General features: G+C 42.7%; 1 protein-coding gene across 2 annotated transcripts; it reads left to right on the top strand.

The window, feature by feature from the left end:
* The first annotated feature begins 129 nt into the window (after nt 1-129).
* LOC103370216 (tetratricopeptide repeat protein 39A) lies at nt 130-16,843 on the top strand. 2 transcript variants are annotated; one of them, XM_008299186.1, is made up of 18 exons: nt 130-350; nt 2,484-2,588; nt 3,215-3,346; nt 3,658-3,716; nt 5,473-5,540; nt 5,730-5,794; nt 7,867-7,966; nt 8,039-8,104; nt 8,198-8,306; nt 8,390-8,457; nt 9,798-9,857; nt 9,954-10,115; nt 10,197-10,288; nt 11,777-11,897; nt 11,985-12,096; nt 12,174-12,288; nt 13,488-13,604; nt 16,072-16,843. In XM_008299186.1, exons 1-18 carry the CDS (start codon nt 316-318, stop codon nt 16,181-16,183), a joined length of 1,698 nt encoding a protein of 565 aa, XP_008297408.1. In that variant the 5' UTR covers nt 130-315; the 3' UTR covers nt 16,184-16,843. The 2 variants fall into 2 exon arrangements, with proteins under 2 accessions (XP_008297408.1, XP_008297409.1); XM_008299187.1 differs by lacking the exons at nt 130-350; nt 2,484-2,588 and adding an exon at nt 2,670-2,768.
* The last annotated feature ends 2 nt before the right edge of the window (nt 16,844-16,845 follow it).

Raw genomic sequence — 16,845 nt, 5'->3', positions numbered from 1 at the left:
TGCTGCGCTGTAATGAGTGCGTGGCAGTGGTGCCACAGAGGAGGAGTCTGCGCTCCCCCGTTGCGCAATGCGCTCACTCGGACTCGTCGGATCCGCAGATGAGCGCATACCTTCACCTCTGCGCTTCTGTTCACTTTGCCTCGAATTCAACCGACGGGTGAAAAAGCGTTTGCAGCTTTAATGCCACCGTCTCTGCCTCTGATCTGCTCTGACTGTTTGGTTTCACAGCGGAAGCTCTTCGATGCGTGTTGACGCGCTGCTGAGCTCCTAACAGGTGTTTCTTTTGGGGGGAGCAACGCCGCCCTGAGAGGGAACATGTCCAATGGGAAAGACGCGAATGCTGCTGAGAAGTGAGTACTGACGACTGAATATCACGAAAAAAGTTAGATTTTGTCCTCTAAGTGTCGGTATCTGTGCCAGGTTAGCGGGTTTTGCGCTGGAAAATGTGACAAACTTTTGCGCAAAATAGAAATTATTCGCCTTTGTTTGCACAAGGACACGTGAAAAAGCTCTTTCTGTCCTCATTTTCTTGGATGTCTTGTAGTTTACTTTTCTTAAAATGAAAATAAAAGCAGATTGTTGCTGCACCAGGAAGGAGGCTGGTGCAGCTGCATCCTGGAAAATGAAACTGCTTCTACGTTTCAGATCAGTTTTGATGCTTTGTTTTCGTCTAATTTGTTAAAATCACATCACATCAGCGTAATGTTTAGAGGAAAGACACTGAAGGAAATGTTTTGCATCCATGAAAATGTGTTCCTGAGCTTCAGCCCTCAAACTTCACGTCAATTCCTGCATGTTTATGTTTCTGCTGCTCCCAGAATTAACGCACAACTTGCAGTTCTTATCAGCAAGTTTCCAAAAAATTAATGCACGCTGACAGAAATAATAGTCAGGTATTGAATTAAAAATACAAAACTAAGACACAAGAAGTATCTGGAGGCTCAAGATACCAACACTTCAATGTGGCAGCCTCTTCACAGTGAGGTTTAGGCAAAATAAAATACAAACGCACAGATAATTCCTCAATTTTATATCATTTAAGTTTCTTTTTTCAAATTTATTTTGTAGAAAAATTCAACAGTAAACAACACATTCTTAATATCCACAGTTTTACCCCTTTGGCTGCTGTGTATCTACACAAAGATGACAGATTTCTTCTTTTCTTTTTACCTTGTCAACATGTCCATATGGTGGTTTTATGTGCCGGGAGACACGTCACAAGCAAAACAAGCAGCCAACACTGTTGCTTCTACCTTTAAAACTGCACTGATGACAGTCTGAAAAACACAGATTCCGACGTCCGGGGTTTCTGACATCACAAACCTAAAGAACCAATCCCGTCGGCTTTCAGGGGAGAACTTCTGTCATCATCGTCCATCTTCAGAACTGCTTCCCGATCCAGTGGTGTAACGTCAGGGCTCCAGAATGGTTGAGAACAAAATTTTCAAGCGAGTGCATGATGATCATTTAGCCGTATTAGTGTCACAGGAAGCTGTCGTGTCAGCCACGGTGGTGGAATGACTTCAGTGTCATTTTATTAAGGACTAATGTGATGTGAGAACGCCCTAGTTTGCTCTTTTTGAGGTCATTTTTGGTCACATAGCCGTCTGATCACACCATCAGCAGTGACCGCAGCCTGCAGCGCGGGGCGTTCAGAGAACATCGGCAACTTGTAGCGTCTATGCATAAGAAAATGTTCAGCGAGTCGTATGTTTTGCCTGGTGGAAGGTGCAACCAAGTGAGATTACCAAGTGTTCTACAGTGCGGGTGAGCTGGTGTGCTCGAGCCTGCAGCGTGATCCGCACATCCTAGAGGAAGCAACGGAGTGGAGGAGGCAGGAAGTGGTTATTTTAATGGGAACAAAACTCTAAATATGTAAAGGTTTTGGGGATTTAATCGGCATCTTTAAAAGAAACAAACCTTTGGGATTTGGCGGCTTTTCTGTCTTGAAGGTTTTTCCTGGACGACGATGAGCCCATCCAACAGGTCACTGAGTGGTTCGATGAAAACAGAGTTATTGCTTTTAAAATCACCAGATTTAAACTTGACTGAGCCGACATGTTAGATCTCTCCACCGTTGTCATCAGAGCACCAAATGAGGGGAATTCCTTTTGGAAGAACCCTCCAGCAGAGTTCTAGAGACTTTGACAATCAATACCAGTGAGCACTACAGTTGACTAACACTTACTATCACCTGTCCATTTTTGCCCATTCCCTTGGTTTCTTTCCCTCTTTCCCTGAGTCCCCAGTGTCTCGTTCCAATTCAGCTTCTGCAATCGTGCTTTTGTTCATCATCTGTGTTCAGATGAACCACATCGTAAAGTTTTAAAGCCTGTAAGTTGGTAAACAGTGCGCTTGTTGGTTTGTCCTGAGCAGACAGGTTTACAGCCCGTCGTAGCTTTCTGCAGCATCACGCGACATCTGATTCACGCCTCGGCCCATTTGCATTTCGTTCTGTGTGTGTTTTTATGTTTGTGCAACAGCTCCTCTAAGATGACCCTGAACGAGTGCCTGGATGAGTGCATGGAGGCCTTGGATCTCTTCCTTAACAACCACTTCAACGAGAGCCTGGAGAGGCTGCGACCAAGGTAACGGAATAATCCTCGGCCGGGTTCGGCACATTTGCATTTCGTTCTGTGTGTGTTTTTGTGTTTGTGCAACAGCTCCTCTAAGATGACCCTGAACGAGTGCCTGGATGAGTGCATGGAGGCCTTGGATCTCTTCCTTAACAACCACTTCAACGAGAGCCTGGAGAGGCTGCGACCAAGGTAACGGAATAATCCTCGGCCGGGTTCGGCTCCACAGAGGCCGTTCACCGGCTCTGGAGCTTGTGGACTCGAGCGCACTTGGTCCGTTGTGTGTTTTTCAGCGTGATGTCAGCAGTGTTTTGCCTCCGGTGATGTTTAGCGACTTATGCGGTGTGAAGTGCAAAGACGGGGCCCTTCCTGTCAGCCTTCGGTTCTCCAGGATATGAAGTGTTTGCTGAAGCTGACGCCCAACGTCTGACTGATTCAACAGAATGTCGGCCCTGCAGAATAAACACCGGCGGAGCGCGATGGGAGAGGAGATAGAAAGAATAAAGAGATATTTAGCTCTTATCTGTTGGCTGCAGGGAAATGCGTAGGCCATACAGTAGCCACCTCGCAATGCATGTGTTTGCTTACAGTATGAAGGTTTATGATGTTGACCCTGCGGCTCCGTGTTTCCTATGTAGAGTGAATGAGAGTATGTACCACGCTCTTATCTACGCCACAGTGCTGGAAATGCAGGCCATGATGACTTTCCAGCACGATGACATCAGCAACGCGGGAAACACCATGAAGAGCGCCCAGGAGGTCTGTCAGAGGTCAGGGAGTCTCGATTATATATAATTCACCAGATTTAGTCATAAAAACGAGCCAGTCGCCGCGTCTTTTTTGCAGCACGTGTCGTTTTCGGTGCTGCTTTCTTCAGTCCACGAGCTTTAAGAGGCAAATTTTAACTGGTGCATTTAAATTTATGGCTCTTCATTGACCCAATTTGAGTGTGTTTGCATGAGAGAAGCCATAGTAGCAGCTGTTAACAGATGCATTCATATAGCGGATGGTTGGCACGTCAGAGAACATGTGGTTGCCGAAGCAGAAGTCTTGTTATTGAAGTATTGTCTGACGTTTTCAGGTTTCGACGGAAATCCCCAGGTTTGGGTAACAAGTCAGTCGGGGACTCACTTTCTGAAGGTAAAGAGGCTTGGATGTCTAATTTATGTGGGTTTAAATGAAAATGCATCCAAAATATGAAGTGCAGTGGGGAAAAATGTGTATTTTCTTTATTCCTGTGGATAGTTGGGGATAACGTACAAATTCATGAGTTTATTTAAACTTTAGGTTGGATTGCATTTTTTCTTTTCAAAATGTCAACTTCTGCTGTTAACTTCTCTGTATGGCTTCACATTGATGCTTATTTTAGACTCATTAACATGCAGCATGTAGTGAGAAAGCAGCTGCACTTGCACACTGTGGTGCATCGTTGAGATAAATGCTAACAGGGTCACAGATGTACAGTATGTATGTTTACCATTGTCTTAGTCTAGTGCTAGCATGCTAACATATGCTACTTAGCACTTGACACGAAATGTAGCGGAATTGCACCACTTAGACAAATTAGATATTGACGAAGCTGGTTTTCGACTGCAGGAACACACAGGCCATTTTCCGACTGCAACATCCGCCCCCTGTAGAACCTCTTTCTTGCTTTGTGGTGTAAACTATTGTGGTATTGTTAGCTGTGATTGGTTAAACTTAGAGGATAACGAGCACCTTTTTATCCCCCCCTGCAGTCCCCTTTTAAACGCCACTATCAACAGCGTAAAATTCCCCATATAGACCAACACAACAAACCCTCCTTTGTTCTATTTCCCTATGTGCTCATATAACCTGAGGTACGTCCAGGAACTGCTATTTACCGTCACTGGCAGCCTCATTGTCTTACGCAACCATGGAAATGCAAAGGCTGAAGGGGTCAATTACAGGGGTGTTTCTGTCAATGTTTGCACCACCTCATGCCCGCCCCGAGCCCCTTCAGTGGAGGTTTATAGATCTCCACCACAGGAGGTGGCCATTCAACAGCTGCGGGAATGATTTTCTGGATATTATGAATGTTCCAACAACATTTCATGGCAATCCATCTAAAGCCATTAAGACATTTGACAGTGTCCCTATAGCTCACCTGGTTGAGCTGGTGTCCCATGTATAGACCCAACGCAGCCATCATGGGTTCGAGTCTCGCTCATGTCCCTTTGCTGCAAGTCCCTCTCCCATTCTTCTCCCCCCACAGACCAAAGTGGTGGACTAGCAGGCCCATGTTGTATACCTAGAGCATGCTAGTGTGACTTAAAGATTGCATAAGCCTTATCTGCATTTTAGCGGTAATCGGAAAAGCTAAAGATTGGAAAACGAGAGTGGTACCAGTAGTAATCCCTGGGGAACACCAGGTATCAGTGCACAAACACAGACATGTCTTTTCTCCACATTGTTTATGTGTATTGGGTGAAACAATTTCATTGTTAGCATTTTAGCAGTAATCGGAAAAGCTAAAGATTGGAAAACGAGAGTGGTACCAGCACTAATCCCTGGGGAACACCAGCTATCTGTACACAAAGGCAGACATGTCTTTTCTCCACATTATTTATGTGTATTGAGTAAAACAATTTCCTCACTTGAACAAGCGGTATCTTATGAATCAGTTGGCTGACTTTTGTAGATGTAGTTTAAAGATAATGTAGACTATGTGTGTGCAAGTTCAGTCAAAGGAAAGAAAATCTAATCATTAAAGGGGAAGACAGGCGGAAGACAGAAAACTAAAGCATGTAGGGTTCACACGGGCAGCCCTTGTCTTGTAGATGAACCGTGGATTTGACGCTTCACTGCTTGTTGACTTTGCTCTTTGTGTGTTATTTACTACTTAACGTGTGTGTCTATGGATGTGTTTTTGCAGTGCAGCTCCACGCGGAAGTGTGTTACGCAGAGTGTCAACTCCAACGAGCCGCTCTCACCTTCCTACAGGTGCAGTAAGCCAATATGCTCACCTGATGCATGTGTACATTCAGAGTAACAGCACGGCCAGTTTCCGACCGATCCAGTTTTTCAAGAATGTGAAAGTTGTAGAAAACATCTAATGAGCACATGAAGCAGAAGATCTGTGGTGCTTGAGCTACATATGTTTTTAATTCTGCCCTTTTTTTTTTTTTGCAGGATGAGAGCATGGTGAGCTTCATCAAAGGAGGGATCAAAGTGCGAAACAGTTACCTGATTTACAAGTAAGTCATCGGTGACAAAACAAGGCTTGTATTAAGTGAATATCAGCAGCGTAATACATGCACTAAAAGAGTAAATTCTGCTGTTATTAAAGAGCCATTCCACCAAGTTTACAACTGAAGTTCATCCTGCTGATCGTTAGATGTTCTGCTCAGTCTGTGAAAAGCATCACAGAATGTTTTTTTTGTAATTTTGAAGGCAGCTTTCTCAAGAAAACTTCAACCCAATGATGTCATGATGAGGCTATGAGCATCATCTTAGTTTAGGTTTGGATAATCAGGCCCAATCTGAACTCTAAAACTGTCAACACCTGGTCAGTGACTGAGTGTGAGAGGTTGTTAAATGGAGCCGTTGAAATGGCATAAACAGGAATGAGACACTTTAACTGTCACTTCAAAACATGTTTCATGCGATTGTGTGTTATTTCATGTTTCCTACTTTTTTATGGCTGAGGCTCTTGGTATTGATCATTGGTCGGCTATGTGCTCACACGTACATGAAAACTTCTTGTTTCTTGTCACCTTAGTTTGCTGTGTTTGTTTGAAATGCTTCTGGGCTTTCTCTGGTCACCCTTCACCTGAGGGAGTTTATGATGTTAAAGTTAGAAAAAGTCTGCAGAAACGGTTACGAATGTCTGCGAGAGAGTCGAGGTGCAGTCGACCATTTGACTGCAAGCCGCATCTTTTTTTTTTAACTGTGTAGTTTGACGTGCAAGCAAACAACCGGGCAAATAAATAAATAAAGTGGCTTCATGGAAAGTGAATGCTGTATTTAGAGCTTGACCATAAATCCGACTCAGGATATCTCAGTCTGCTTTGATCTTGATCACTGTTTTTCAATTCTGAATCTCACAAGGTTTTTTTAATGAAAGTGTAACATGTCTGTGAAGGTTCTCAGTCATCCAGGTCATGGTTGTTCTGGTAGTTTAATCGTAGCAACTGGACTTGCTTGAGTTCCTTGAAGACGTTCCACCTCTCATCCAAGAGGCTTCATCAGGTCTGACTGACTAGTTGGGAGTTCCAGATATCCTTAAGGAGCCATTAACACCTGAGTGTTAATGAGTCTGAAAGTGTAACATTAATAACAGAAAATCCATCGAGCACTGACGGGCACATAGCGCCTCTCACACTACAAGTGTTGGAAAACATTACATAAACATAAACATGGCGTGTTTTACATGCAAGTTGTGGTCGTTTTTTAATTTTGCCAAGAGAATGTGTTTCATCCGAGCACTGTTTAATGAAAGACTGCACACAACAGTGTGTTGATTCCACCACAGGAGAGAATTTGTGCAGTTATGTGGACGAAATATGACCCTGCATTGAGAATGCAGATTTATTGTCAGGTATATAGTTAAACAATTAATATACAGTAAAATAAAGTAAGTAAAAAAAAAACACTGTAATTGTGCAAAGAATCAAAGTTAAATTTAAATAAGAACCACAGAACAGTAGTATTACTTATAAGAATATTGGGATGCTGATATGTTGATATTTACATTTATACAGATATAGAGGAGGCAGGGGGGTCAGTGGGGGTCCTGTGCCTCGTTCATGAGGCCGGTGGCAGACGGAAGGAAACTATTGTTGTGGTATGAGGTTCTGGTCCTGATGGACCAAAGCCTGCTGCCAGAGGGGAAAGAGTTTGTGTCCAGGGTGGGAGGGATCGGCCACAATCTTACCTGCACGCCTCAGAGTCCTTGAGAGAAGGCAGATTGCAGCCGATCACCTCCTCAGCCAAGCGGATGATACGCTGCAGTCTGGCCTCGTCCTTGGCTGTTGCTGCAGCGTACCAAATGGTGATAGAGGAGGTGAGGATGGACTCAATGATGGAGGTGTAGAAGTGCACCATCATTCTTCAGCTGCCGCAGGAAGTCCATCCTCTGTTGGTCTTTTTTGATGACAGAGCTGATGTTCAGCTCCTACTTGAGGTCCTGGGTGATGATGGTGTATCAGCTTTAACAATAAACCAAAATGAGTTGGAAAATATCAGCATATCGAGTTTCGGCAGATTTCTAGTTACGATGATGAGCTACGCTGTTCAACTACTTTCATTCTTTTCTCTAATCGTCCAGAGAGCTGCACTCCTTCATCAAATCCCAGCGCTTTGTCAAAGGACCCAGCCACTGTCACTTAGAAGGAGGGATATCATTTGGGATGGGGGCGTTTAACCTGGTAGGCCTCTCCATCCGTACTTACACACTGCTGGTCGTCTGCATGTATTTATCAGGTCTTCTTTACTTACAGACACTTTCTCTGTTTCCTCCACGGATACTCAAAGTTTTGGAATTCGCAGGCTTCTCCGGAGACAAGGTGCGACCAGTATTTCTAACACACTTCCTCCGTCTTACATTCATTAACCGACGCCCTCATTAACGTTTCCTACGCCTGTGATTCCTGTTTCAGGAGTACGGTCTGTCCCTCCTGTGTGACGGCGCCACGGCGATGAACCTGCGCTCCATGCTGTGTGCTCTGCTGCTGCTCTGCTTCTACACCTTCCTCACCTTCATCCTCGGTACCCGCTTCATCCGGATTCTGATTCTATCTATTCACTGAATTACTCACTCACAGGAAGATGTTTCTGTTCTCTCCTCTCAGGGACGGGCGAGGGAGACGTGAGCGAAGCCGACAGATTGCTGAAACCTTTCCGGCTGCGCTACCCACGAGTGAGTGACGTCATTAATACTCAGAATAAGACATTTTTAAGTATAAACCAGAGACGAATTAGCTCCTGCAGACTAATTAGGTACACATCTATACACACAGTCAACATTTTCTAGCATTCAACAACAACAACAACAAAAAAACTTGTTTGCAGTCGGAGTTGTCACCAGTTTGAGCCGCTTGTTCTTTGTGGTTTTGATCTGAGAGGAAAATGCTTTATGGACCACAGCAGAGGACAAGTGGCAAGAGACGAGAGTCGTGTCCAGCTTTCTGAATAAATGCTCGCAAACTGAAACTGTTGGAATTTAAACTACAGGCTGGAAGGTTTCTTATGACAAATGAGTGTATTTGGAGCAGAACATATTGACCTCTTCTGGTTCTGTTTTGCCCATCAGCAGTACTTAAGGTTTATGATACTATTTCCACTGGGGTTAGAGTAAAATCTCTGTTTTTTTAGAACTTTGATCTTATGAATTTATAATAAATTTGATCATTTTATTGTAACTGGACCTGCAGCTATGACTTGAGTTTGGGAGAAAATGAATCAGCAGCCATTTTTGTTGTCAAATCATGTTTTTTATTAATTTATTAAAAGCAAAAATGCCAAAAAGTGCTGGTTCCAGCTTAAAAACATGCAAGGCTTTTATGTTTTTAGGACTTTACGTTAAGCTGAAAATCTGAGATGGTTGGTCAACGGTGCGAAAACATAACCGGCATTTATTTTCTGTAAATCGTGAAGTGAGAAAACGATCTGTAGCATAATCGATAATGAAAATAATCATAGGTTTGGCTGTAATTGTGGTTGCTGTAGTCTGTGAATGAAGATATGATACAAAAAAAAGAAGTAAATGGGGTCATTTGATCACACTTGGACCGTTCCTGCCGTCGTCGTGGTTCCTCTTCGTCTCTTCCCATTTGAACCTCTGACTTTTTCACATCATTGTTCGTTTAATCTTTCCATCTCCGCACCATCATTGCTGCACTCGCTCCTTGCTTCTCCTTTCTTTCTGTCGTCCATCCACACCCTGATTCATCTGAGCCTCACTCCACCTTCCACTCCGTCTTTACAGCCATCTTTCCCCTCGTTCTACACACCTTCTTGCTATCACCTGACTCACATTCTTATAAGTTCTCAGCCCTGTGTTTCCACTCCACCTTTCGCCCACATGCCAGCCCATCCCAGAGAACAAACTGGGAGCTGTGTGTGCTGAAGCAGAATGGTCAAACACCGCCGTGAGTGATTGTTGAACGATGTGTGATTGCAGATAGATGAAAGCTGAGCACAGAGCAAACTGCAGGCGGAAATTACGTTTTACCAATTGTGTGGTTTTTTTCTGTCCAGGGAGCCATTTTCCTTTTCTTTGCCGGCAGAATTGAGGAGATCAAGGGGAACATTGATGAGGTGCGTTTCAGAGGATGTGTGTGATAGACGTTTGAGCGTCACTGTTCTGCGTCCTTCTGATTCTGCTGCTCGGTGGCCTTTCCCTGTGTTTCCCAGGCGGTGGCGCTCTTCGAGGACGGCTGCAAGGCCCAGCAGACGTGGAAGCAGTTTCACCACATGTGCTACTGGGAGCTGATGTGGTGCTTCACCTACAAGCGTTCCTGGAAGATGGCGTACTTCTACGCAGACCTGCTGAGCCAAGAGAGCCGCTGGTCCAAGGTACGAGACTCGTGTGTCATGTGGAAACATCCGGAGAAATAAATCAATCAAACCTGCCTGTGTTGTGTTTGTTTTTTTTAGGCCATGTATGTGTACATGAAAGCTGCTTACCTCAGCATGCTTCCTGAGGAGGAGGCCAGGCCTTTTGGGGAGAACGAGGTGGAGCTCTTTAGGTAAATACCGTTAATTGTTATAAATATTGACAAACTGTCTGTGACGTCACCCACAGGCTCCGGAGTTTGACTACCAGCTGATCCAGAAACAATCAGAGAGGTTGCAAACACGTCTGGGTCATTAACCCGCCCGCCGCTCAAAGCTGCCACACCCACAATGATGCAAACTTTAAGTCTTGATATAATTTAAACGGGATAGTTGTGTAAACACCTTGTGCAGTTGTCACAAACTGAGAAATGAACTATACAGACAAAAGCTGCTTTTTGTATCGGGCTGTACACGTGTTTATTTCTGCTGTAAAGTTTTAACACTGGGCTTTATGGGGATTGACTCACTTTTGGAGGCAGCCTCAAGTGGATGTTTGAGGAACTGCATGTCTGTGAAGATTCTCCAGGTCATGGTTGTTCTCGTGGATTAATCGTAGCAACTGCTTGAGTTCCATGTAGACGTTCCACCTCTCATCCAAGAGGCTTCATCAGTTCTGACTGACTAGTTGGGAGTTCCAGATACTTATATCCTTAAGGAGCCATTAACACCTGAGTTTCAATTGGGGGTTTGTTGCTCCTCCCCCTCATTATGTGAGTCGTTAGTGCTCCCCTCTGCCACAATGGGGTTCGTTAGGGTCTTTTGTGGCTAACTGCATGGTTCTGGGCACTTTCTTAAAGGTAAAATGTGTCACAACATAATAAATGCAGCATTAAAGACGCCAACTATTCATGTTCTCCAGAGATAAAGGAGCTTGTTTGGTACAGATTGCAGCCAAAGTTGCAATAACTGTAAAACTGTTTTTGTCTTTGCACGTTCAGGTGTTGCCTTGGAGGCTGCACACTGGTAAAGATGCAATTCCTGCCTGATGCTAAACATTGAATTTTACACAAACTAAACATGATGCTTACTGAAGTGGTGTTAAAAATAAAACAGCAGCTGTGCCGCTGCAGATTGCGAAACCTTTCGGTCTTGTGGTTTGTTCTGCTGCTGGCATTACTTTACATACCGATACGTTGTCTCCGCTGGTCATCGGCTCAGTTGCAGATTGTAAACAGTGTTCATTTGTTAGAACTGAGGCGTCAGAGGAACACATGATGCAGCAGATAGACATCATGAGTGCACTTTCAAAGCTGCTCTGGACAATATTACTGTATTTAATATGAATCAAATCACTGTGTTTATTGTTTAAAGAGAGAAACACCCCTCAGCTGAAGTCTTCAGGTGAAACTTTACTGTTTTGATCAGCGTCGCTTTCAGCTGGTGGTGCATTTAGCTGCTTAAATTGACAGATACTTTCATCCAGAACATGACGGAGACCAAAAATAGAGCAAAAATAAGAGTTAATATTGTGGCGTATGTATTCAAATGTTTGCTAACAGGCTTCATCAGGTGATGTTATGTCACTTCTGTGTTACGTTCTTGTTGTGTTTCGTAAAAAAAAAGTCAGTTAATGCAAGTTTATCAGACATCTTGGTGTTTTTCTTCTCCTGTGTCTTTAGACAAGTTCCCACCTTAAAGCAGAAGATTGCAGGGAAGTCTCCTCCGACTGAGAAGTTTGCTATCCGTAAAGCCAGACGCTACAAGGCCGCCTCCCCGGTCAGGCTACCGGTACCAGTGCTGGTAAAATAATAATAATAATACAAAACCAACACACGTGCATCATATTTGACTGAGAGTCCTCCAACAGCGTGAACTGCTTTATTACAGGAGATGATGTACATGTGGAACGGCTTCAGCATGATCAGCAAAAGACCAGAGCTGACTGAAGGCATGATGCAGACGCTAGTAGAGGCAGAGCGCGCTCTACTGGAGTCTCCTGGTAATGCAGCTTTTCTTAAGAAACCACAAAAACGCTCTTTACGTTGTTTTATACGGCGTCTGCGTCGTCCTCTGCAGAAAACGAGTACACGGTGGACGACCGCTGTTTGATCCACATGCTGAAGGGCCTGTGCTTGAAGAACCAGGGTCTCCTGCAGGCGGCCGAGGAATGCTTCAACAAAGTGTGTTCCAGGTGAGTTCTGAGTCGCTTCCCGCTCACGACGGAGTCCGTTAATTATGGAATAGTGAGAGCGGCAAAATACAAAAATAAATCAATGAAATAATAATAAAATAAAAGTGGAAATAAAAAGAAGAAGAAATAAAATAGAAAAGGAATAATGTGGCAATATTAATCAAACATGAATCCATAAAAGAAAAGGCTAATAAAATAGAAATATAAAGACAAATAAATGAAATAATAAAAATACTAACAATTTATTTATATATTTTTTCATTTTTAAAATTTATTTATTCATTTAGATTATTTAATGATTTTTATTTTTTAATTTTATTTTTTATATATATTTTTTAAAATTATTTTAAAATGTTTTTTTTATTTTTATTTTTTAATTGATTGATTTTTATTTTTTTATAATGTTGCTTCAAAAGCAAAGGCACGACATTCCTACTGCGCACATATTTCTGCGCATATTTCCTTTGCTTTTTAAGTGACATTTAAGAAGCTCTTTAAAAGCAAAAAAAAATAAAATAAAAATAAAAATGAAAAAATAAATTAATCGGGCAAAAGTACATTTTACATTCTTTGCTCTCACCAGCATTACATTTTATTTTGAAACACCATTTTCCTTGTCTATACCTCCTTTAGTTTCCTCCTGAACTAAATCCAGTGGTAGTGAATTCCACCTGACCGTGGTTCTGTACGTTACTGTTCTCTGCGTTGTACTTGTTGGTGCTTTAGGTTGAACAAACCGTCGTCGTGCTACGAATCATGTTCGATGATCACGTTGAGCAAACTGAGAAAACAGCCTTTCATGTCTGTGGAGATCTCCAAAGATGTTACATGAAAGGCTATTTTCTCATTTCAAATTTCACTTTTCTTAATGAGAAAAATAAAACAGGCTTTAAACATGTTTGCTTTCATGGAGTCTGTAGCTGCAGTATTTCTACACGTCTGCTGTTTCCAGCAGATCCAACAGAACCGTGTCTGTTCAGCAAACATAAAACACTCATAACTCAGTCATGTGGCGACTATTTGCATGGTGATCCAGGACGATGTTGCTTCTTGTTGGAATTACACTGACATCACCCTCGACTTGTGACAGACGTTTGTTTGTTCGCTGATTTAGTGGAAACAAGACTCTGCTGCTCATACAGTCCGTTACACGTTCACTGCAGTGCTGGATCCTGAACCTTCTTTCTGTGTGTGTTCAGTGAGAAGAAGATCAGGTTTGACCACTACCTGGTGCCCAACTGTCTGGTGGAGCTCAGTCTGCTTTACATCGACCAGGGCAGGAGGGACGAGGCCATTAAGCTGCTGCACAAAGCCAAGTAAGTCTCTACAGGGTGCACATGTAGATTTTTGATTATAAAGCTGTGCAATATTTTACCAGTTTTCTGCCATTTTTTTGTTTGCATTGGCAGAAATAGTCCCTCATTTAGCGACCTTCCTACTGAACTAGCCCACGGTATGTCCTGGAGAGGTCATGAAGCCTCACTGAAGACTTTGTCATAGTGTCTCCTTACTGATTAAACTCAAACATCGCTCTCTGCCGCCTCCTCTGGTCGCTACAGTGTTAAACAATAAGAGGTTTATCATCTAGGAGGCTGGTATTGACAGACGCTAAATATTAAACGACTTTAACTGGATCGTAAATTTGATATAATCAGTTCTTAAGTGGTCTTGACCCAACCAATGAGGCATCTAGATACTGTTCAAACTGCTGCTACATTCACACACAAGTCTTTGTCTTCATTAAGAAGCTTAAGAATCTACCGTACAGGAAACGACAGCTCAGCCTGGACAGGAAGTCCCGCCTACAGCTGGTTGATTGGCAGCTCGACCCCCTTCAGGGACTAAATCAACCTTCTAATAACTGTTTCTGGGTTCGAGCCTCTTCTTGTGTTTTTAACGTCCTGCCGCGTTGTGGAAATTCTGGAAGATGTGGGATGAGGAGCCCGACACAGAGAGACTCAGATGACTTGAAATAAGGTTTACTGATTTATCAGGAGAAGTGACACGAACAGAGCAGCAGTTCTAAAGATCCCTCTCACACCTTTAGTCTGATGTCCTCCTTCAGTGGGAGCCACATCCAGATTTATGGGTAAAAGGGAAACAAATCATGGGTATCATCTGGCCCTGAGAGGTGCAGGCTGTCCTCCTGCAGGGAGGTTTACGTGAGGTTAAGAATCTATAGAAGTTACAGAGCGCACATCTGCTACAAGCTCTACGTTTACCGTAAGAGGTCAATCAGGGCTCAATGTCTTCTCTTAAAGATTAACTCCAAACCAGGAACGGTTCCTTCACTTGCCGTGCTGTGACCCGTATTGTCTGAATAGATCTCAAAACTAGTCGGTGATCATTCTGCCAATATATTCTGTTATTTACAGGACATCTTTAATCAGTGGTTCTCAAACTTTTCAAGCCACGACCCCCAACATATCGTACGTTTGTGTTGATATCTCATGAGTAATAACTTTGTTGTTCATGCATTAATGTGTTAAAATTTAATTTGTTTATTCCACGTATTAATCTCTTTACATTAACACATTAATTTTCTTTTGAATGAATGAATGAATTGAATTTATTTCGAACAAATGAAAGGAAAAAAAACGAAAATCATTTTAAAAAGAGCAAAAAACAATAATAATCAAATCATATTAACAAGTTCAAAAGAGGAGTGGGAAGAAGTTTACAAGTTTAATTTTGACAGCCCTGATACACATTTATTTGATAAATGTTGGCTTATTATTATTATTATTTATATTTTTTTACAATGATCTGGCGACCCCCTGAAATTACCTTGGGAACCCCATGGGGGTCTCGACCCCCAGTTTGAGAACCACTGCTTTAAATAACCCACATTGCACACTTCAGCCTCCAGGCTCTCGATGTCTCAGAGACTAATAGTTTAATGTTTCTGAAAATATAAATGACCGTTTTATCTACGAGTGATCGGGCACTAGTGGGTTCTGTAGCTCAGTGACTGACCCTCACTGAGAACACTTTAACCCTCACCGCTCTGTCAGACGCTCGATTCTGTTTGTAGGAGCAAAACAAAACTTGTGTAGCTTCTGAGGTTGGCAGATTATTATGATTAAGTTCACAAACCCTCCAAAACTATAACATTTAGTAGGAATCAGTAGGGGAAAAAAGTAATAATGCAGAGTAAGGGAAAAAAATTAAGACTATTGAAAATAAATACATGAACAAATCGATGTAAAACTTTATTATTGTTCCTTTACATTTTCCTTTTCTATATATTTCTCTGTATATCTCACATTTTTTTTTCTTTTTATAGTTATATTCTTTTTTTAGAGCACTCCTATGACTCCATAATAAAGACATGCTGCTTTAACTGATGCCAAAAATTTGACATTTTGGAGTATATGTTGAGGACAGATGGGAAGATCAGAGCCTCTCTCATGTCTGTACAGTGAATATAAAGAGCCGGTTAGCTTAGCTTAGCATAAAGACTTAAAATAATGGGAAACATCTACTAAATATATATAAGTTTCACATGCAAAGTCTTCATTCCAGGACTGTTGAGTAGGATTGTATCACAAAAAAACGAGTGTGATTCAGTGCATATCCACTACAGGACCACTAGAGGTCGCTCTCCACCTACGTAAACACACATATTACCCATTCATGGGGGTAAATCCTGTGGGTTCTTTAAAGACTGATCATCTTTGAAGGTGCCGTGGATGTAAACTTGACTGCAACTTTCAGGGCGGATCGATAAACTGTCATGGCGGTCCAGTGTTTAACCACGTCCTCTCCTGTTCTGACCCGCAGACACAACTACAAAGAGTACTCGATGGAGTCTCGCACACAGTTCCGGGTTCACGCCGCCCTGGCCAAGCTGAAGGCCGACACCCGTGAAGAGGAGGAGGACACCCATCTGTAGGGGGACGGGTCTCCGGCGTCGGACTCGTGGCTGTTTTAACTCCGGCAGCTTTTAACTTAAATATTTTGTCTACAGGTGAACACTGGGTCCCGCTGTGGTCAGCTCGACTTTGAGGTGTTTCTGAGTCTTGACAGAAGGTAGAATGTTTACGAGCGCCGTCCTCGTCGGAGCCGAGCGAGCTTGAGACTTGAGTGTACATACGATAGACCTTTTATTTTCTAGAGATGTTTACATTGATGATTAAACACTAAATCTTAACTGATTGAAGCCACTAGAAATAGACAATTTAAAATGACGTGTACAGTATTTTACTGTAGTAATAGTTTCTTTTGATTACAACATAATTAAGTTGAGCAAACTGTGCTGATGTTTTGGATTTACGACGTTTCAGGTATTTTACAAGCTAAAAGTAATTTGAATAACAAGTCAACTGGTGTGAAGCAGTTTAGAACCCACAGCCAGTATTGTTTGCACCCTGACACGTGTACGGTGGGTCACTGTGGCGTCCCGTTGAGCATAGACGATGTGGAAGTACATAAGAGGACAGCTGTGTTTGATTTTAATCACGATTCAGTGTTGATCGGGGCGTGCATTTACCAAAAAAACCCAAAACATTTTCAATAAATGAACTGTACCGATGAAAGTCTGCAGTTAAATTAACA

The sequence above is a fragment of the Stegastes partitus genome, unplaced genomic scaffold (genome assembly GCF_000690725.1).
Source record: "Stegastes partitus isolate 25-593 unplaced genomic scaffold, Stegastes_partitus-1.0.2 Scaffold1390, whole genome shotgun sequence".
In the NCBI taxonomy this organism is placed as follows: domain Eukaryota; kingdom Metazoa; phylum Chordata; class Actinopteri; family Pomacentridae; genus Stegastes; species Stegastes partitus.
Note: the sequence above shows the minus strand (reverse complement) of the source record. Positions and strands in the feature narration are given on the sequence as shown.